Source organism: Protopterus annectens, chromosome 4.part1 (assembly GCF_019279795.1).
Source record: "Protopterus annectens isolate FY-2018-M chromosome 4.part1, PAN1.0, whole genome shotgun sequence".
Classification (NCBI taxonomy): domain Eukaryota; kingdom Metazoa; phylum Chordata; order Ceratodontiformes; family Protopteridae; genus Protopterus; species Protopterus annectens.
Genome location: NC_056734.1, coordinates 469813272 through 469835848, shown reverse-complemented (window position 1 = coordinate 469835848; position 22577 = coordinate 469813272). Strand labels below are relative to the sequence as shown.

At 40.3% G+C, this 22577-nt stretch overlaps 1 protein-coding gene across 1 annotated transcript in view; it reads right to left on the bottom strand.

Annotated features, from left to right (window-relative positions):
• Positions 1-261: 261 nt before the first annotated feature.
• The window catches only part of LOC122801232 (mucin-like protein), a 468953-nt gene continuing 446637 nt past the window's right edge, over positions 262-22577 (bottom strand). The window contains exon 29 of the mRNA XM_044070784.1: positions 262-437. Coding sequence (XP_043926719.1) covers positions 262-437 — 176 coding nt within the window. The remainder of the gene's footprint in view (positions 438-22577) is intronic.

Below are 22577 nucleotides of genomic sequence, written 5' to 3'. Positions count from 1 at the left end.
CATCAGAAGTGCCAGAAGGACAAGAATAAATGCAATATGTAGGGAATTTAATGTGACCAGTTAATTTAAATACACATGAAAAAAACAGTTATCCTCCACTGAGACTGTGAGTGGTGATCAGGAGTGAACCCTAGACACTGGAGTTATGAGCAGAGATCTCTTTGCTGAGTCACCATAAATGGTGTTATTAATTTACTGTTTCATACCTTGGACTTATAAGACGTACAAACCCTTCGGGTAAATGTTTTGTTCAAAATTTCCTTACAATGAAAATCTAGGCATAACCATGTTGAGATAAACAAACCGCTTACCTTTACATGCAGATGAGTTATTTGGATCAATCTGGAAACCATCATCACAGGTACAGTTGTAACCTCCCAAAGTATTGACACATTTTTGTTCACAGTATGTTATGTTCTCTAGACACTCATCAATATCTGCCAAAAAAAAAATTAATATTTAAATATACCTTCCATCTAGCAAACTTACAAAGTACTGGTACGCTGATAGGAATCTTCAGAGAAGTCATGTCATGAAAATCAGACAGAGGATTTTAAATGTTTTGCAGTGCCTTTATTGTTTGATATAAAGCTATTCAGTTACAGGTAAATATATCATAAAGTACCCAAATGTATCCATTATGGGGGGGGGGTGTTCATTTTTGGCCTTGTAGTTAAAATGGAAGCACAGAGATTACGTATAGTAGTACTGCCTGGGAATAATAATACCATTTTTGGACAAAAAGCATTAACATTCTGAACAGTGGGCCATCAAACAGAAACAATGCAGCCCTGTTCATCAATTGATTAGCACCTACTGTTAGTATATAAACATCATTGAAATATTCGCCAATTCTGAATATGTCATACTACAGAAAACAAACTCAGAAAGGTTAAAAATCAACTATTTAACAAAAAAAATCTTTCTTTCTTTCTTATTTTCTTTCATTCTTCCCTTTGCTGTATATTTTAATAGTACAAGTTATCAAAGCACACAGTGTAGCAGCAGCAAAGTAATGGCTTCTACAGTATTATTTTTGCATTTTTAACATGAATTGTTTTGTCAAACACAACAGTATTTTGACTTAGTGAAAAGACATGGAAGGTGCCCATTTGTGTGATGATTGGAAGGGAATGTACATTCTGCAAATTATGATGAATAAAAACATTTGATTTGGTTGTGTGGTTTAAGGCTGTGACTGAGAAAGTGTAGCTGGAGTTGATGTTAGGTTTAATGTAAAAATAAAGATTAAGTTTATTTTTACACTTAGGGTTAAGGTTAGGTTTACTGCTACATTTCAGGTTCAGGTTAATTTAAGGGTTAAGCTTATGGGTTACATGAGCACTGTGTTCATTATGAATGATGTGATAGTAGTTTGAAATGTATATGCATTTTTGACTACCTGTTTGTTTGCTTGTATGTTTGATTTTGTGAATTTTATGTCCCTGTGATATGTAGACATTTGAAGCCCTAGGTTTTTTTCATTTGGTTTCAGATTTTTTTTTTCTTTTTAGGAGTTTTGTTACACTTACATGCCATGAAATTCAGCATACTTGTTTTAATCCAGTTTACTATTGTATTTTCAAAACTACATTGGTTGGGAATGGATTTGTCAAAAGGCAGTTTTCCAGGAGGCAGAATGCTGAAACAGATAACATCAAATACACTACAGTGAATATTTATTATTTATTTTATTTTACATGTGTTGACCGGGCTAGTCTAGCTGGATATATGTCCATTTTCAGTAGAGGCCCGGGGAGAAAAGCTCCAAGACAGATACAAACAGACAATAAGTATTGTTACAAAAAAACAAGAAGTAGATATAGAAGATATTTATGCATTTAACAGTACATATCATAAAACTATATACAAAGTTTAGAGCAAGATATATACATCTGCTAGTGGCTAAAAATAGTATCCAGGTTCTTACTGCATGCTTTCCATTGCACTACAGAAGATTAATTTAGTGGAGAGAGAACAGCTAGAAAAATATTAATGATAGGTTAGTCAGGGTTGGTACAAGGGCATAGCCAGTGTGTTATGAGGAAAGTTTAAAGTTTTTGTCTGAAGAGTGGTAAGGAAGGAAGGGAAGTAAGTTCTGTATGTAGAAGATTCCAGTTTTTCCCAGTTTGTGTTTGAGAATAAAGAGTCCCCTGCCATGTTGTGAGACTTGTTGATGTTAACTAGGAGTTTATTTGATGAATACAAGGCATTAAGATTTTTATAGGGGGTTATGAGGTCTGAGATTATTGGAGTATTGTTTGGCTGGTAAAGGATCCTATGGGAAATTGAAAGTTGGCTCAATTGAAGCTGGTCTTGAAGTTCAAGCCATCTGAGTTGTTTGAGATTCTGACAGTGGTGGGTTCTGAAGGGTTTACCAGTAGCAAACCTGGCAATATTATGATAAGAGGTAGCAAGTTTGAGAAGATTCTTTTTGGATAGGTTAGTGTATATTGGTGGGGCATAGAGTAGAGTAGAGATTAGATGGGAGTGGGCAATGGTAGTTCTTGCTATTAGAGTAAGGAAGGGTTTGATTCTGTACAGGCAGCCCATTTTTCTGTTAACTGATTTTATAGTGTTTTAATGTGGATGTTGAAGTTAAAGTTGTTGTCTATTGTAATCCCAAGGAGTTTGGTGGTAGAGTCTGGGTATATGAGGGTGCCATTGTTAGAAATGACTGAGATATCTATTGGTACGGACCTACAAGTAGGATTAAGGAGCAGGAGCTTTATTTTTTTGTGATTCAATAGGAGGCAGCTCTTTAAGAGCCATGTCTCAACTATGCTAAATACTTTCTGGGTTTGGCATTGCAGTTCAGAGGCAGATTTAGCTGTGCAGATTAATGTAGAGTCATCTGCATACTGTATACAAGTTGCACTGGGAATAGCCAAGTGGAGATCATTAATAAAAATTGAAAATAAGAGAGGACCTAGAATGGAGCCCTGGGGGATGCCCAGTGTGACTGGCAGGTGGGATGATTATTTTCCCAGCATGCTGCTTGTTGCCTATTGCTTAGGTAGGAAGTAAACCATTTTACAGATTGAGTATCCAGGGAAAGTGATTTTAAAATATTGATAAGCAATGTGTGGTTTACCATATCAAAAGCCTTTGAAAAATCAATAAATAGTGCTGAAGAGAGTAAATTGTTATTGTGGTTTCTATTAATGGTGTCAGTAAAGGATATGAGGATAGTGGTGGTACTATGGAATGGCCTAAAGCCATGTTGGCCCTTAGCTAGTAAGTCGTGTTGAGTTAGATGGCCTATTAGCTGATGGTGAATGCATTTTTCCATTATTGTTGCTAAGGGGGATAGAAGGGCTATGGGTCTATAGTTAGAATATTCACTGAAGTTGCCACCTTTGTGTAGGGGGATAATGTGTGAAATTTTCCAGCTGGTAGGGATATATCCTTCTTTAACGGTTCTGTTTATCAGGATGGATACAGGATAAGCTACTGCTTTAGCTCCTTTTTGCAGATATTGAGCTGGGATTTGGTCAGTAGAAGGGGTACATGGCTTCAGGCTTGCTAGGAGTTTGAAACTAAAGTTAGTAGATATCGGTTGTAATAGGAAGGTAGAAAGAGTGCTAGTTGTGGGGGTAGGAATGATAGAGGTGTCAGGAGATAGCTGACTGGCCAGAGTTTGGATCTTTGAGGATTATTTTGGTGTGTTTGCTTTATTTTGTAGTAAAAGTTTTTTTTTTTTTTTTGTCTAAGAGTATGGGTTTTTAGTTGCATTTCTTATTTGTCTAAATGTCTGTTGAGTAGATAAGCTTTTGGTAGTTTGCCACCTAATTCAGGCTTTATTTCTTAGTAGGATTTTTTGCCTGGTATCTTTCGAGAGCCATGGGGCTGGTTTTGATCTAATTCTTATATTACGTATAGGTGCATGTTGGTCTAGGATAGTTAAGAATTTAAAGTACTGGACAACCTCTTTCAATGGGAGGGTTTTTAGATAAGTCCAATTACAGGCACTAAGTTCGCTCAGAAATAGTTCTTGGTTGGTTAAAGTGCTTGTTGGAACGTAAAGTCCTATATGATGTTGGGTGGGAGATATCTATTTTTTGCCTGATTATATAGGTTAAGTAATGTTCACTTACATCATCAGGGAAGGTACCTATTTTATCTGTTTGGTGGTGATTATTAATGAGAATCCAGTCTAAAGTGCTCTCTTTTTGGTTTGGTTTATTAATTCTAGTTGGGGAGGTGATGGTCTGAGCGAAGCCATGAAGTTTAATATGAGAAGTAGGATGCTCAGTATTGATGCACTTCCAATTTATATTGACATCACCTAGGATTATAGTTTCTTGTGGGAAGGTTGCTGTGACCCAGCTAAGAATATCCTCTAAGGTGCTAATATTATTTCCAAGAGGTAGATAAATGCATAAGATATTTATGGATTTATTTGAATTAAGCTGAATCTTGGAAATAAGGATTTCTGCATTATTGTCCTTAGGTGGGGTATAAGGTGAGGTAGTAACTTGTAGCCCTTCCTTGAAAAGAATAGCTACTCCCCCTCCCTTTCTTTTTGTACGGTCATGTCTCAATATATTATACCCTGGTGGGATAATCTCATTATCTTGGGTCTGTGGTTTTAACCAAGTTTCTATTAAACATAGAATGTCAAAAGAGTATATGTCTAAGAAAGAATGGAGATGAAGAACTTTATTGTTGATGATTTGGATATTGAGATGTGCTATCAGGAGAGAGTTGGGAAGTTTTATGGGGCTGAGTGGGATAGAGGGATTGAAGGTATAAAGATCAGTAGGTAGGACATTGGCTGGGCCTGGGTTAGGATGGATATCACCATTTTGCAAGAATTTTTTTTAGAATGTACAGTGCATAATGTAGATTACTTATTAGAAACTGATATTTCTTGGTTGAGGGATCATAGTATTTAATGTGGGATAGTCTGTGGAACTTTGCAAGTAGGTAGGCAGGTACAGATATTATATTTATATTATACAGAGAGATGAGTATATGTGAGACTGTTTTTTAGTTGGGTAGTGGAACTGAGAGTAATGTAGGTGTTCAAAGGAGGTTAAGTGATAGGCTGATGTTATAAAAGATATTAGTGTGGCAGTAAGTAGTAGTTTAGCTAGTACTGAGGTAGTTGCGGTAGACATGGTGAGTACAGTTGGTTATGGGGTATTAAAGATAGCTAGGAGAGGTCAAAGCTGGAATAGACAAGGTTTGAGTGTTAAGGCTAGGAGGAAAAAGTACTAAGCAGTTAGAACTATACTTGCTTCGGTGCAGTAATAAAGGTGTGCTGCTAATTGTCTCCAAAGGTGGGAGTGTGTGATTTGTTGGATTGGAGAGGAGGATGTAGCCAAGAAGTATAAGTTTAGGGGCACAGGGGGTGCATAGGAATTGGGGGTAGGGTAGGGGAGTGAAGTGAGACCACAAGGCAAACGGAGCGGGGCCCAGCTTGTAACTAAGCAGTTATCACAAAAACAATTTGGGAAAGAGCTCAGGTAAGTCCCTAGGTAGGTAAGGCTTTAAATGAATAGTATAAAGAGAGTCTAGGCAGGCTTGCAAGGTCAGTATAGTTAGGGAACTAAAAGAAGATTAGTAGAAAGTGGTGAAGCTAAGGAGTGTTACAAGTACAGTAGGAGAAGGGGGGAGAAAGCAAGAGGCAGGTTGGTTGGTCCTGGTGGTGCTTAGCTCTTTGTTCAAGGGGAGTAGTCTTTAACAGTTTAACATACAGGCAAAGAGCACATACATGAGTTTAAGTACATGAGAATAGGTAGTGTACTTCAATTATCTGAGTTCAGACTTTTGAGTAGAGCTTGCGATTCAGTCAGGAACAGGGAAGTAACCCATTTCCTCACTGTTGTGCAATCCCAGAGTTGGCATATATAATTTGCAGGGGGTGTGGGGGGTGCAGGGGTCTTGCTCCCTGCAAAATAGTGAAGTAAATGTACTGTTCACTGTAGAGTGTAAATGTACGCTAGGGTGCACAGCATGGGTGACTGAGTCACCTCCTGCTATGTCGAATACATCAAACTACGGGTATTAATGTATTCAGCTTCGACATGGCCGCTTTTTCTATGGCATATATTGGCATTTTGGGTCAACATTGTGACAGGTGGACAAATGCAGTTTCGAAAATACAATAGTAAACCTTTTAAACCACTGGTATGAATGAAAACAGGAAAAAAAATAGGCCTTCTCCAAGTGATGATTTTGTTATTTGAAAGTAAAACCTTTATGGTTTGAAAAATACATTCACAAATAAGAGAAAAAATTGCAGTTCAGATTTATGATTGATCTGAATAAATCATTATAGCTTATGTTAAAAGTAAAAAAATATTTAAAATTGTCTAAATACCAAGGTTGTACTTTAATCTGTTTGCTCCAAATTTGCATTATTCAAGATGTAATACTTCTTTACAAACCAAAACAGTAAAAATTAATGTTTTACTTTAAATGTAATTTTGTCCTACAAAACCATAAACTTATTTTTGGAGTGGTAAAATAATTTAGTTTGAATTTCTGATTCAATACAATCATTAATTATGTGGACTAAGAATAATATTGTTTAACGTTAAATATCTGTATTTACTAAATTTAGTATTGTAGACTAATAATCGTTTGTGACTTTTAGTCGCACTGTCTCCATACCTCTCAACCTGGAAACATCAAAAATCTGGACAAGGCCCATGAAAAATAGGTACAAATCGGTATGCTAATTAACATCTAATTTGCATATATAATTACGTAACCATACTCCAATGGAATTGTGGGATAGCTACTTTCAAACACAATCTGAAGAACAGACAACCAAAATATGGCATCAGAGTCCCCCTGCAGTCATCTCAATGTCCCATTACCAGGTTATTTCGGCCCATTTACCATAACACTAATGTGTGCATACTGCTTTACTTCTATAATGGTTATTTGGATTTTATTTTTACATTTTACAGCACAACAACAATGCAGAAACACTAAGACATCTGCTAAACAAAGCAATACTGTCTCACAATGAAAACAGACTAGGCACTAAAACTTCTCTGCCCTTGAAACTCACATTCATTGAAACAGCATTGAAACCCACACCACCTCCAAAGAAAATGCATCTGGCCAGTGGTGGATAAAGATTACCTTTGGGCTGTTTTCAAATCAGTGACCCCTTGCATACAAAACAAGAAACATACATGTGTTCTTTTCTTTGATATACCTTTCTGACTTTATTAAATTATATTCCTTGTATAATACAACACACTTATTAGACAGAGCGCATTTTAAATTTATTGTTTGAACATTTTTCCTGTAGGCTGTAGTGTAGGCAATGAAGCAAAATGCATGAACCAATAATGACAAAATTGCCCAAATCAGAACATTTTCATCATAAAAGTTTACTTCCACACCCACATTTTAACTAGAATGACAGTATAGGCATCTTGCACAGCGTCTCGCATTTATTTTAAATTTCATTTTTTTTTGGGGTGGGGGAACAAAAGGTCAAAAATCAGGGACACATTTTAAACATTGCTTGTATAATTTTGTAAAGTTGCTAAAATAAAATGCTGCTTTACCACCCTACATTTCACTGGCAAATTTTGAATCCAGGACCCTATGCACTACAGTCAGAACAACATACCACTATACCAAATCAGCAACTTCCTGAAAAATGGGAAGACTGAAACTTAATGACTATCATTTAGTGAATTCATTTCTCACTTCTCACTATAGCTCTCAACCTCTTACCACAAAAAAACCTGGACAAACAAAGCCAGTAATTGGGGAATACAAATTCAGTTCTCACTTCTCACCACAGCTCTCAACTCTTAGCACAAAAAACCTGGACAAAGCTCACAAGTAGTGGTAGCTAGGGACTTACCAAGGATACATTTTAAATATTGCTTGTATAATTTTGTTAAGTTGCTAGAATAAATGTTACCACCATGCATTTCACTGGCAAGTTTTGAACCCAGGACCCTATGTACTACAGTCAAAGTAACATACCACTATGCTAAATCAGCAGCTTCCTTTAGTGAATTCATTTCTCACTTCTCACCACAGCTCTCAACCTCTTAGCACAAAAATCCTGGACAAACAAAGCCAATAATGGGGGAAAACAAATTTAGTTCTCACTATAGCTCTCAACTGTTAGCACAAAAAACCTGGGGAATAGAAATGCAGTTGTCACTATAGCTGTCAACTCTTAGCACAAACAACCTTCAACTCTAACACAAAAAAACTGGACAAAGCTAAGAAGTGGTGGTATCTAGGGACTTTAGGCTCTTTATACCCTGTACTGAAGGTACAGGGTTTGAGCCTGAGTACCTCCAGCCACCAGGTACATTGAATGGGGGCATGTACACACACACACACACACACACACACACACACACACACTCCATTCTCAAAAGAATCAAAAATGTTCACTCCTGTTCAGATTAATCATTAACCATTTTTTGGAACTGTTAAACTCATCACATTTCCTTCTGTCATCTTTGAATTGCTCATTGTGATAACATTTGCCTATTTAAACATTTTCCTATTTATACATATCAGTAGCAACTAGCAAACTAGTATTTTGAATTGACTGGCATAGCCAGTAACCTAAGATGTTACATTCAACCACCAAAACCTAAAACTGATAAGGACAGTCATTCAAAAACTGTTGAATTTAGAATTTAGCTTTAACTAAAGATATTCTAAAGACAGTAGTTCACTGATCACAGTTTTCTGAAGTGTTTGAATTTAGCTTTCTGTTTCTTTTTCTTTTCCTACAAAATACTTATCAAGCTTTATCTGTGTAGGACTATAACAAGCTAACCAGTTTTCGACAGTCTTCTCTAGTTAGAGGAGAGGCCTTTCTCAACAAGATCAGTGCTACACAGACTAGGATTACATGATACTGCAGTCAGTAGAATTCACGTAAGGAGCCTGGGCACATGCACATACACACCTCTGCAGTTACCTTAAAGAAGTTCCCAAACAGCAGTTTCAAACATTTCCATTAAAGCTCTCTGCAGTTACCTTAAATAAGTTCCCAAACAGCAGTTTCAAATGTTCCCTTTAAAGCTCTTTTTGCTCCGTTCCCAGCTAGTTGCTTCTCGCTCGCATTCAGGCTGCCATTCTGAAGCTCCGTTAGTTGCGTCATTTGGACTGCCATTCTGAAACTCCCTGCTTGCAGGACTGGCATTCTGAAGCTCTGTTCTGTTTCCCGCTCGCATTAGAGCTGTATTTGCAGCCAGCCGGAAGAGCTTCCTTCAGCTCAATTCCGACTGGCTGGATGGCCTGATGGCACTAACGTCATTGTGCATGTGATGACATCATCACCGGCAGCGCAAAATTGAAAATAATTCAAAAATAAAAGGGAAAAAATGGAAATGAAGGGGTGCCACTTGGGAATCGTGACACCCTTTCATTTGGACCTCAAAACTCGGCAAAAAACTAGTAATTCGGGACGGTTGGGAGGTATGACTGTCTCACATTTGAAACATGCTTACCTTCCTGACTGATTTCCTGAACTAAAAGTATTGGGCATGCCCACATGCTGGCTAGGTCATGTTGCCATGTAATTATTGAACTATCCTTCTAATGAAACTGACTAACTGAAGTACAAAAGTTACTGAAGCAGAAAGTCATATATAACTTTTTCAAAAACTTGGCCAAAAATTATTAAACATGACCCATTTTATGGCAAGTAGCTGATCAACCCTCTGAAAACACCAAACTGGAGGGGGAACTTCCTGAAATTCTTGGTAACACTTTACAAAAAAAGAAGTGATGTACTTACCATAACATTCCATGTGTGTTGTCCATCTTTGCCTTCATTCTTACTAGGTTGGGTTTGGATCAGATCCTCCAAACTGTCTCGGCCTTATTTACAAGCTCGAGGCTCTCTGCCAGCTCGTGGCTAAAGTTCCTATCCCAGCATGCACTAGGACCATCCCTAGATCTTGTTTGCCCTAAATATAACATTATATGTACTTCATGAAGGACTCAGAGGCTGCAGCAGAAGGACAGAGGTCAAGGTAGTCCAATTAGTATAGACCCGTCTTCTAGGAAATAAGAGAAGGGAAGGGGAAAGGAGGGTGCGATGTAAGAATGAAGGCGAAGATAAACAACACACATGGAACATTATGGTGAGTACATAACTTATTTATGTGATGTTGTCCTATCTTGCCTTCATTCTTACTAGGTTGGGACAGCATCCCTAGCACATTGAACCTTGGGTGGCTCACAGGAGAATATTCCTCAGAACCATGGATCCAAAAGAGACTTAATTCTGGAGGCCAAATCAACTTTGAAATGAATGATAAAGGTATGTGATTTAGCCCATGTTGCTGCACAAATGGTGTCAATTGGTAGTTTAGACAAAAAGGCTGAAGAAGTTGCAATGGCTCTTGTAGAATGGGCCTTAACTTTTTTGGAAGTTCTTTATTTTGAGATTTGTAAATAAAGGTTATGCAGTCTGATAGCCTGCAGGGAGAGTTTGTGGTAAACCTGGAAATAGCCGCTTTAGAGACAGGAGATCCTTTCTTGGAATCAAACATGAAACAAATAACTGGTCAGATTTTTGGAAATCTGTGGTCCTATGTAGGTAAACATGTATCTGTCTATGTACATCAAGCTGATGTAACATGTACTCTGCCTTGTTTTCAAAATTTGGGAAGAAAACTGTTAATTCTATACTTTGGTTTAAATTTGTCTCTGAAACTACTTTAGGTAAAAAGGAGGGGTTTGTTCACAAAGACACCCTGTCTTTATGGAAAAGCAAATATGGGGCCTTTATGGACAATGCTTGCAACTCTGACAACCTTCTAGCAGATATGATTGCTATCAAGAAAATAAATTTTCAAGTCAAAAATTTTAATTTGCAAGATGATGCAGGTTCAAAGGGAGGAAAAGCTATGTGGAATAGAACAGAATTTAGGTCCCATGGCACTGGAGGGGCTCTGATAGGCGGTCATAATAACATAGTACCTTTGAGGAAGGCCTTGCATAGTTTATGATATGAAAAATATATATATAAGCTATCCCAACTGCTAAAGGAGACTCACAAAACAAAGCAGCAAATCCAGAAATAAGTATAAGTGAGTCAAATCATCACGGTCCAGCCAAATAAATGTCCAGAAGATATGTAAAACAGCAAACAGTTTATTGGAAAAAGGTTAGCGCTTTTGCAGGGTTACCGCTTCATCAGACCAAATACAAAATGAAAATAAAAACCACATATTTTTAAAAAATTACTCAGCCAGTCAGTAAGAAACAATTAAAACTGAATCAATTCTTCTTCTTCTTCTTTCAACTTTTCCCGGTTAGAGGTCGCCACAGCGGATTACCTGTCCACTCATGATTGGCAGTGGAGTTTTATGGTGCTAAGGTGCCAGCCAGGTGCCCAACCTTCCACAGAAGGCATACGCATGCACACACTCACACCAAGGGCCAATTTGGAGTGTCCAATCCAGCTACCGCATGTCTTTGGGATGTGGGAGGAAACCGGAGTACCCGGAGGAAACCCACGTGACCACAGGGAGGACATGCAGACTCCACACAGAAGGCACCCCAGCCGAGAATCAAACCAGAGAACTTCTTGCTGTGAGGCAGCAACACTAGCTCCTGCACCACCACGGCTGCCCCAATTAAAACTGAACCAATTAAAAAACAAAAATCATCTTCTACATAGACTAGTTACTAACCAGCCTAACCCTCTCCTAAGGCTTGCCTTTTCTACACAAGGAGAGGTTGAGACCATGGATACTGATGGTTTGTGTGCTTTTCTGGAAGCCTTTAAAGAAGTTGAAAATTTGATGTACAAGCTAAAAAGGTATGAATGGCAGAGGTTTCACTTTGAGGCTTGTCTTGAGCATAAAGTTATCCCCAGGGGGTTACAGATCCTGAAAATGCCTACTCGAGCCTCTAGTGAACCTGAATTACTTAAATGTTGGCAACAACTAAATCTTGATTTAAGCTTTAACTACTTATGACTTTTAATAGAATACTACACTCCCATTGAAATGTCTCTTCATATTGACATTGAATGCCAATTAGATACCAGGAAAACTAAGTATCCATCTGATGAATATCTATTAAAACTTGACAACCTGTGTGCTGAGGTGTTGGCCTATGAATACAGGCTTAAACAACAGAAACACAAGAAGCTACTCAGGGACCACTTGGATTTCACTAAAGGTCATATTTTTGTTTGGCCAAGGAGTGAACCTAATCGTTCTAATGTTTAACCTGCAGTACAGCAAATTTGTGATATGAATTCACACTTTTTAGGTAAATCTAGTGCAAATATAACTGGTGCACTTTCAACCAACAGGCGTACTTTAAATGTACCCAAGCTGGATTCTCTGACTGTATTCAGCAATGATCTAACTAGTATTGTTTTGACCGAAGGAAATACTCCTAGTATGCTTATTCTGGATCTACCAAATCATTCTATCAGCAATGAGCATTCTGAAGACATGCCCCTGTCATCGGGAGTTATGCCTCCAACTGCTGACATCGAACTTACATCTCTTGACCCTCTGAATGCTACGCAAGCCGTTTTGGCTAAAGCTGGAGCTCCTTCAGTGAACAGTCCTTATACAGATGATTGTTTAAGGCTAGGAGCCTGTAGTAAAGTGAAGGAAATGCCTAGGCTTAAAGATAATGGCAATATTTCCTTGCCTAGCCCTTTTATGGCTCTACCATTGCCCACCAGGCTGGATCCACCGAATCAACGAGGCCACTCTCTATCAAGAGATACTCGGAAAAGGAAAGCCTCCAAGGAAGGATGGTCACCAGTGAGACGGAATGGTATGAAACCTTTTCTGAACAACACCTAGTATATAATTTATCAAATTATGCCCTAACAGCAGCACAGATATCTGTACTTACAGTTTTAGGTTTTGTACCAGGCAACAAATCAGATGTAGCTGATGTCATTTAAGATATCAAACTATTTGCACACAAAGTTAAGCTTCAAACTCTGAGGGAAATGGCATGTTAATACAGAAACAGGGTCCTTATAAACCGGGTGTTTATTGCCCACCTCTTGCAGCGTCTATTGAGTCTTTTGTCAAATTATGTGAAAATTATATTTTTACATCTTCAGGCATTTTTAAGCCGAAATTTTGTAATCTAAATACTGATGAAAGAAATGCTTTGCAACAACTACGAACTGAACCTTCTGTCAGTATTAGGCCTGCTGATAAGGGAGATGCAATTGTTGTACTGAATAGATCTGATTATATAACTAGTATGTATATTATGCTAAATGATGTTAGTACCTATAAGAAGGTTCTAGAGAAAGATATTAATAGCTGTATTACCACTGTGAAGAATGAGCTTTATGATTTGCTGATGTGTGGTCTTATTGACCATGATCTGTATGAGTCCTTGACCATTGAGAATCCCCTTATTCCTACAATACATGGGTTGCTCAAAATTCATCAGGACAGTCGCAAGCCTCCACTCCACTCCACTGTCTCAGGGCACAGCTGGGTGACTGAACCTCTTTTTGAATATGTTGAACTAAAACTTAAACCTGTACTTAGTGAATCTCTATCAATTTTAAAAGATACTGAACATTTTCTATCTAGTTTATACTCCTCTACAAATGGTGCTGTACTTGATAATGTTTTTCTGACAATCTTGGATGTGAAAACTCTGTTCACTGTTATACCTAATGAAGCGGGTATTGATGCTGTCAGGCTGTCTATTTCTCATCATGGCCATTTCTTGCATAACATGATTACTGTTATTTGTACTTTGCTAGATTTGATTCTATGTAATAACTGTTTTGTGTTTGAAGGTCAGTATTATCTGCAACAAACAGGAGTAGCCATGGGCACCCCCTGTGGCAATAGCTATGCCAATTTGGCTATGGCGCAGTGGGAGAATGAGCATGTATATAATGATAATCCCTATAGACACTTTATCAAGTACTATGCTAGATTTGTTGATGATATTTTTCTCTTGTGGGGTGGTAGTGAGGAAGAACTTTTGAATTTTGTCAGATATCTTGAAAGTACCACAGACTATCTAAGGTTTAGTCTAAATTACTCTTCCACATCTATTGACGTCTTAGATGTTACTGTATTAAGAAATACTAAAGGCACCCTTGAAACGTAGCTCAACAGGAAACCCTGTTGGAGGAATAGTTTACTCCATCGGTCTAGCATGCATCCTTCACATATTTATTTTCTAATATTCTTAATGGCCAATGTTTAAGAGCCTCTAGGCTATGTACCAATGATGTGGCTTTTCAAGAGACTATATATAAAATGGGTGAAGGCTTTAATGTTAGAGGGTACTCACAAACCTCAATAAATAACTCCAGGATGATTGCTTTATCAAATTGACGCACTAGAGGTGCTCCCTATTTTTTTTTCAAATAATCACACTACAAATAAAAGACAGGTTGGTAACATGGGTTACTCTCCCAGGATATTTTTTAAATATTCTAATATACAACATTACTGCAATGTTATTAGAAAAAATTGGCCTGTTCTTTTAGCAGATGAAAATCTAAGACGGGTGGTGGGAGATTATCCCTCCTTTACATTCAGGAATAACATGTCACTTAAAAGGCTTTTATGTTATGGCCCAAGTTCTGTATGTCCAACACCCTCGGGGAAGGTTGGTACCCTACCCTTTTATAATTGTAAAGCTTGATCTGCTATTTCTCCAGATCCCTGTTTTACACACCCTGTCACCCGACGACGGATGTGTTTTTACACCTAGATTTGTAGCAACATTTAGGCATTTCTGTGAGGCCCTTCTGAGAGGATCTGTGTCAGAGCAGGATCTGCCTTTGACAAAAGCCAAACTGAGTGGATCAAAAGTCTGCAAGTTCCCTATGGTCTTATTATATGAGTTCCCATATGTCCCTCTCATGGCTTTTTGCCATAGGCTTGTCAAGCTAATGGGGCGGTAATCAGGGTAATTGTGGAGGCGGCCTTTATGAAATGGCCCACCGTTAGTCGGTAATGCACTTGTAACTCCTTGGTCCTTGCCTGAAATGAGGCTCAGGCTGTATAACTGTGGGTTTAATTCTCATTTAATTCCATCATTCATGAAGGCTGACAGCTGGGGGTCCCATTTGGATGGCTGGATTTTGCCTTAGTGAGTCAGTTGGCACCTGGGCGTTGGAGATGTTTGGGGGGAGGCTACAACTCTCCTATGGGGGAGATGTTTGGGAGGGGGGGGGGGTCAAGTTGGCACCACAGAACTCCTGTTGTAGTGTGTTGTGTAGTAGTGTTTGAACTTCAATCATTTTTTTTAATTCATTCTGAATCTGGTTGAGCAATATCTGGAGGTTCTCTACTAGTTCCTAAAGAATCTGTAAGATTCCCTTATGATTCTCTTTTTTCTTTCAAAGAAAATTTCTCTTTGATTTTTTTGAGCTCTTCTTTAGTTTTACTTAGTTTCATTTCAAAATACTCTTTGTATTATTTTTCTCTTTCTTTGTTTGCTCTTCCCTTGTTGTAGAGCTTGTTTTTGTTGTAGAGCTTGTTTATGGCCTGGGTCCACCAGACTGGAGCTGTCTTTAGTTTGTTTGAGATTGCTCGTTTATGGCATGATCCTGTGTCCATGCAGTCCTGGTGCATTTAGAAGTGTTCTCAAGCGGTTTGATGTTTACCACTGGCTCCGGGGGTGGGCCAGGGAGGGCACCATTTGTAGTTTTTTTAAATTGTGACAATTTTTGAGACGTTTTTCACTGTGGTCTTTTTTTTTTTCAGGGGGGCCAGATGAGGACCTCCAGCGAGGATTAAGTTTATGATCTGATACCACCAGTGGGGGTATACTTCCGAGTTGGAAACTTTTATGTCATGTCTTCGTGATGAGATTGGCATGTTTTCTCCTCTCTAGGGGATGGGACTTCTAGTTTGTTCATGGCATTTGAGTGAACTCACCCAGGAATCTTTGGAGAAGTTTAGGAATAGTGTTCTAGTGTTCCCAGTCTAGTAGGGAGTTTGAGTGTAAGGATAGTGTGAGATTAGGAGTTACATTTATCCATGTTGTGTTTCAGTGAATGTGAGGTCTGTGAGTTTGAGAGGGTGGGAGCCAACATGCACCTCAACCGGCAGTTGCAGGGTGCCTCTAAACTTGCTATAAATTGAGGGTCAGATGTGCCATGTGCGTGCCACCCTGATGGTGTGGGTGAGTGTTATGATATGTATCTACACCCCGAGGCCTCCTTGTCTGTTGTGTGATTTGGACCTTGGAACGCATGAGGTGAACCCGTTTGTGCTGGGGTGCCTCTAGGAGTTTTGAACCAGGTTTCTGGGGGGTGCTCCTCTTCGATACAACCAGGGCCAGAAGGCCACGAAAATCGTCGATGTTCTTTATATTGAGCATTGAGGCAAACATTCGTGGTATTTTTTCCTTTTGGTGTTCTAGGGGTTGGGTTTTAGAATTTGAGTTTTTTTCCTCAAAAAGTGGCCTTCTTGGGGGCGAAGGCCAATATCCTGAAACCCAGCAGAACCCTGGGTATTCAACCTTGGTGCGTCCAGCATGGTAGGTGCGTGGCTTGTCCAGAGTGGTGCAAGCCATTGCAGACATTGGCGTGACATTCCCAGGCAATTAATTTATTAAACCATTAATGCTGGATCATCTCATCACTGTATCATGGCATTATGGCTAGGATCCAGCAGGAAGGTGCTCAAGCTACACGTCACCAGCCTCCCTAGGTGAATGACAAGGTGAACCGTCCTTTTTCATGTAGTCTGCCTGTGTACGCCTCAGGTCTCCTTCACCAGCGTCCAGACAGATGTGGAGTAGGACATTTGTGTCGTTGCCAGGTCCGTGCTGCTTGCGTGCTGCATGGATTCTAGCTGACCTTGCCAGCTACTTGGACCTCTCTCTTTTAGTCCAGTCTGGTTAGCGAGACGCCAGTGTCCAGCGTGCTGGAACTACCATAATGACAAGTGTGTCTGACATTTTGTTCACCCTTAAGGTTTGGCCTTTGACCTGCTTTGACAGTGGACAAGTGTGCCTGTGTTGCATGTGTTGTTTGGTGGGTCTGTGACGGTTGTTTGTGGTGGGTGGATGGTGCTGTTTTGGTAAATTTTTGAGCAGGAAGTTAGTTTATCTTGGTACATGCTGTTCCTGTAATAGTTTTTACATTGGTAAAACCACACGCCAGCTGAGGAAAAGAATTATGGAGCATTTAGGAAACATATGCAATCAGGTTATATCTAACGCCCTAGTCAATCATGCCTTATCTTATCCAGGCCATAGTACCTTTTTGTTTAGGGTTCTGCAAGTGCTGCATCCAAACAGAAGAAGAGGTGATTTTAACAACACTGTTAATTGTGTGAACTAAAGTGGATTATCTCTATGAGGGCTTATGAACCTCCAGGCCTTAACAGTGGCACTTCCCTTAAGCCTGCCTTATTAGGCAGAAGATGATTTTTTTTTTAATTGGCTCAGTTTTAATTGTTTCTTACTGATTGGCTGAGTATTTTTTTTAAAAATATGTGTTTTTTATTTTAATTTTGTATTTGGTCTGATGAAGCGGTAACCCCACGAAAGCGCTAATCTTTTTCCAATAAACTGTTTGCTGTTTTACATATCCTCTGGACATTTATTTGGCTGGACTCACTTATACTTATTTCATAGTTTATGAGATGTTATGTTGGAGCCAGAGTCTACCACATGAAAATTGGAGATTGCTGCTAACTGAACCCTAATAGTGGCTGCAGCTGTCATTAAAAAGTGTTGCTAGGAAGTCCAGGATGAAAGCAATAACAGCAGAAACAGGATTGACAGGGCTGTTTTCAGCCTATAGGCAGAATCTTTTCCATTTGCTTTTATAAATCTTCCTTGTTGATGCCTTATGGGAAGAGATAAGGATGTGTTTAACTCAAGAGGAGAGGGTTGGAAACCTGGCTATTGTTGAAATTGGAGCAGCCATGCTGTCAGTCTGAGGGTCTGAAGGGAAGGGTGAAGAGTCCCTAATGCAAGAGTCAGAAGGTCTGGAACCAGGTCCAGAACCCATGGCTCCTCCTGAAGATGGTGCTACAGGAAGGGGAACAATATTTAGTGAGGCCATTATAGAGCAATGAGTATCAAGTCTCTTCCCAAACAACTGGCTTTCTGATGGACTTTGAGAATTAGTGGAAAGGGAGGGAGGTGTAGAGGAAACCTTAGGGCCAATCGTGTATAAGTGCATCCCTTGGTGACTCCCCCTGAGGGGGGGGGGTGAGGGCAAAGTAGCTGCTGCACTTGGTATTCATGGACACTGCAAACAGGTTGCCCCATTTTCAGAAAATTCCTTCCACTACTTGCTGTTTCAGCGACCACTTGTGAGGCATCAGAATCACTCTGCTCAGCCTGTCTCCAATCATGTTGGAATTCTCAAAGATGTGCATTGTAATCAAAAAACATTGGGAAGAGTTTGCCCATTGCCATAGTCTCAGGGCCTCTCAACAATGGGGGTAAGATCTGGTTCCTCCTTGTTTGTTTATATACCATACAACTGACATGTTGTCCATTTGTTTTGCAATGGTTCCCAGGGGGTGAGAATCCTCGAATGCTTACAGTGCTAAAACCACTGCTCTCATCTCTAAGACATTGATGTGCAAGCAGGCCACATGATCCTGCCAGGTGTCTTGGACAGTCTTTCCCAGATAATGCCCCCCACCCATCTGAGAGGTGTCCGTGGTCACCATGGCTACAGGTTGGGGAAAAACAAGCGGTCAACCTAGAGTTACTTGATAGGAGCGTAGCCACCATTGAAGATCCTTCTTGCATGTTTCTGTTATGATTATTTTGTGGGACATCGGCAGATCTTCTATTGACCACTGAGTTAACAGCAACCACTGAAGAATCCTCATGTGCACAGATGCTAGGGAAACTAAAACTATCACTGCTGCCATGATACCTTGAGTTTTGAGGACCATCTTCACTTGGGCTTTCTTCCTTTTTAAAAGATATATCACATAGCACTTTAGGGGTTGTATCCTTCCCAGTGGAAGGCTTGCAACCATTCATGTAGAGTCTAACTCTGCTCTTATAAATACCACATGCTGAGAGGGCTCCAAGGAGGATTTTTCATAGTTGTATTTCTGGCTTTGATTAGCTGACGCCTGGTCATGAAGGTTAAGAGCCAGTCATCTAAGTATGGAAACACCCAGAATCATAGCCATCTCAAGTGAGCTGCTACTACTGCAATACATTTGGTGAACACTCTGGGGGCTATAGAGAGACCAAAGGGCAGACCTTGAAACTGGTAGTGACTGGCTCCCAGCTGAAAGCGCAAGTGTCTCCTGGATCGGCTGTTCATTTTTATGTGATAGTATGTACCTTGGAGATCTATCGAGCACATCCAATTGTCTTTTCCCAAGAATGGGAGTACAGACTGCAGTGTCACCATCTAAAACTTCCTCTTCTTTAGCGATTTGTTTAGAAAGCTGAGATCCAGAATTGGACTCCAGTCCCCTGTTTTCTTTGGAACTAAGTAAGTTCCGAATCCTACTTGGCCTGTGGGGACATTTTGGATGACTCTTTTGTCTAGAAACTTTTGAATTTCTAGAGTTGCCTGTTCCTTCTGACTGGGTGGAACATCTGGAAGTTTTTTTATCTTGGGGGGGCGTGAGTAAGTTACGAATCCTTCTTGGCATGTTGGGACATTTTGGATGACTCTTTTGTCTAGCAACTTTTGAATTTCTAGAGTTGAATGTTGCTTCTGACTGGGTGGAAAATCTGGAAGTTTTTTTATCTTGGAGGGGGAGAAGGGAGAATGGGATAACATATCCCCTGGATAAGATGCTTTGTACCCATTTGTCTTTTATTTGTCACCAGGATTCTGGGTACAAGTATAAATGACCCCTAACTGCATCCATAGCTGGACAATCAGGGCTTCTTTCAGGAGCGCTGAAAGGGCTTACCAAAGAAAGATTCTCTGTTTTCCTGATTTTGCAGACTGCCTCTGCCATGAAGTCATCTTCCATTATTGCTTCCCCCTTTGCCTCTAGGGAAAAATTCACCACATGTGTCCTGAAAAGATTTCTGCAATTTTCGGTACCACATTTTACTACTACCTCTCTGACCTTTGGGATAAGGTCTAGTAGGCATGGAAAAATTAACTCCTATGGCAGACAGAGTCTTTCTCTCCTGTTCACACCTGGTCAGTGTGTCTTTTTCCATAGGCCTGAACAAAGATGAGCCGTCAAATGGGGCATTTACAAAGGAAGACTTAAAGGGTTCCATGAAGTCACATAAGTGCATCCAAGAATGCCTCCTTAGGGAAATTCCAGAACCCGCTGCTCTACTCACTCCATCAGCTGCATATGAAATGAACCTCATGGATGCATTAACTACTGAATTTAAAGTAGTGAGCTGAGAAGATAACTTGTCAGCAACCCCTTCAGCTACTGAATCTTGGAGAGTATCTCCTAGCTCTGTCAGGAGATCCCTCTGCAGTCTCATAAAATGGGTAAGATAATTCAGTGATCTAAGAGAAAAGGTCGCTGATGAAAAGATGTGCTTTCCATACCTGTCCATAGTCCTGGACTCCTTGTTCGTGGGATGGATAGAAGAAGATGTCTCTGAGAGTTCCTTCTTAGTAGCCACCACCATGAACATGGCATCAACTGGGAATCCTTTAGTTAAGAAAGTTTTGTCAGACAGAGATGTGATAAACTTGTTTGGCCTCCTAGGAATAGGTTCCACTGAATCTGGGGACTCTCATGCCTTTCGAGAAACCAGACCTAGAAGTTCGTCAAAAGGCAGAAACACCTAAGAGGTATTCAGGTATATGGACTCCTCTGCCAAAGGGTTGGAGGACTTCCAGCTACATCTCTGTTTAAGTATCCCAGGATGTCTCCAAAGGAGACATCTTCAGGAGGCAACCATGGGGACCCCTCGGCATCATCAAGGTACGTATCAGAAGTGACAGACTCTTCTTGCACTGCCTCTTCTGATGGACCTCTTCAGAAGGGTACTCTGGAGGTTTCAGAAGAGTAAAGGGTGTCCTGTGGGGGTCTATATTATAACATCAAAGTCTTAAAACTTTAAATGTTATAATACTGAACCCTATGGACTGAACACTGAAAATAGCGAAACTGTAGAATATTGAATACTTTCCTAGGGAAAGTATTTGGTGGGCCGTTTCTGCAGCTTTGCTATTTCCTCAACTGTGGAGTGAAGGTTACGGACCAGGTTAAGGTAAGTGTGCGAACAGATCGGGTTAAGGTGAGTGTGTGATAGTTAGAGACCTTAGGGTTAGGGAGCGGGTAAGGTGAGTGTGTGATAGGGACCTTAGGGTTAGGGAGTGGGTAAGGTGAGTGTGTGATAGGGACCTTAGGGTTAGGGAGCGGGTAAGGTGAGTGTATGATAGGGACCTTAGGGTTAGGGAGTGGGTAAGGTGAGTGTGCGATAGGGACTTTAGGGTTAGGGAGTGGGTAAGTTGAGTGTGCGATAGGGACTCTAGGGTTAGGGAGTGGGTAAGGTGAGTGTGCCGTAGTTACAGACCTTAGGGTTAGGGTTGGGTTAAGGTAAGTGGATAGCTAGTAGTGTATGTATGATTTAGTGTAGGATTTTGTGAGGTGTATGTGTGTGGATTATTTATTTTGGTGTGCTAGTGTTGTGTGTATATTTGTCAGAACTGCAAATTTTTTCCTTGGGAAAAAATTCGCTATTCTGAGTGTTCGATGTTATAGTCTTTCGATCAAAATGGTTCGATATTATAACATTCGAAGTTTTAAGACTTCGATGTTATAATATAGACTCATCCTATACCCGTCCTAGACCCGGCATGCTGAGGCCTAGAGTCTCTGCATCCCTGTGGATGTGGAGGTAAAGAGGCAGGCACCAGTGCCCTGAGGGGAGGAATATTTGGAGAGGATTGCAGACCTGTCTGTGGAGACAGCACCCTCCTTATGATCTCAAATGCCCCCTGTTCATATCCTGGATATCCCTGGATCCTAAGAAGTCAAAGGATCCGCCCTGAACTAAGGATGATGGACCCGAGGCAGAGGTAGGAGCGGATCTCACCCGAGTCGAGGCCCCGAGAAGCATAGTCAGATCGGACAGCCGTCCAGTCCAACTCATCCCCCCAGCTCCAACTGGAGAGTGTCAACTCCCAGACTCCTTCAGCTCAGATGGAGCCAAAGATGTTTGAGGCATGGTTGGATCCAAGAAACCCAAGGTGGGCCTTGGATCTGACAGTTCCATTAATACCAACTCCGGTTCTTCTGACTCTAAAGCCAGATGTTGGATCAGAGGAGGACATGGAGCAGAGGAGGTGGATGTCATAGGATCTGAAGCCCTCTGGGTCAGATCCAACAGTAATTTGGCCAATGTCGGTGTCTGTTGTAATCTCTGTACCACCCGATCCATGTCATCATCTGAAAGACTCCTAGAAGACTGGGTCAATGGTGTGGGAGATTTTGCTTTTTGAAGAATATGAGACCTTAAAATAGGAGACGCTGGCTCCAAGGTCTGGGACCGGCTCCTTAGTTGGAACTCCACTGGCACCAAATGAGAAGGGGTCGAGCTGATGGGGGTTTGTCTGATCTGGTAGCTCTCAGACCTGAAGAGGACAATCTGAGTATTTTACATGCTGGATCCAAAGAAGTAGATGGGGAAGGTCTGACTTGTAAGATTTAGCAGAAGGAGACTTG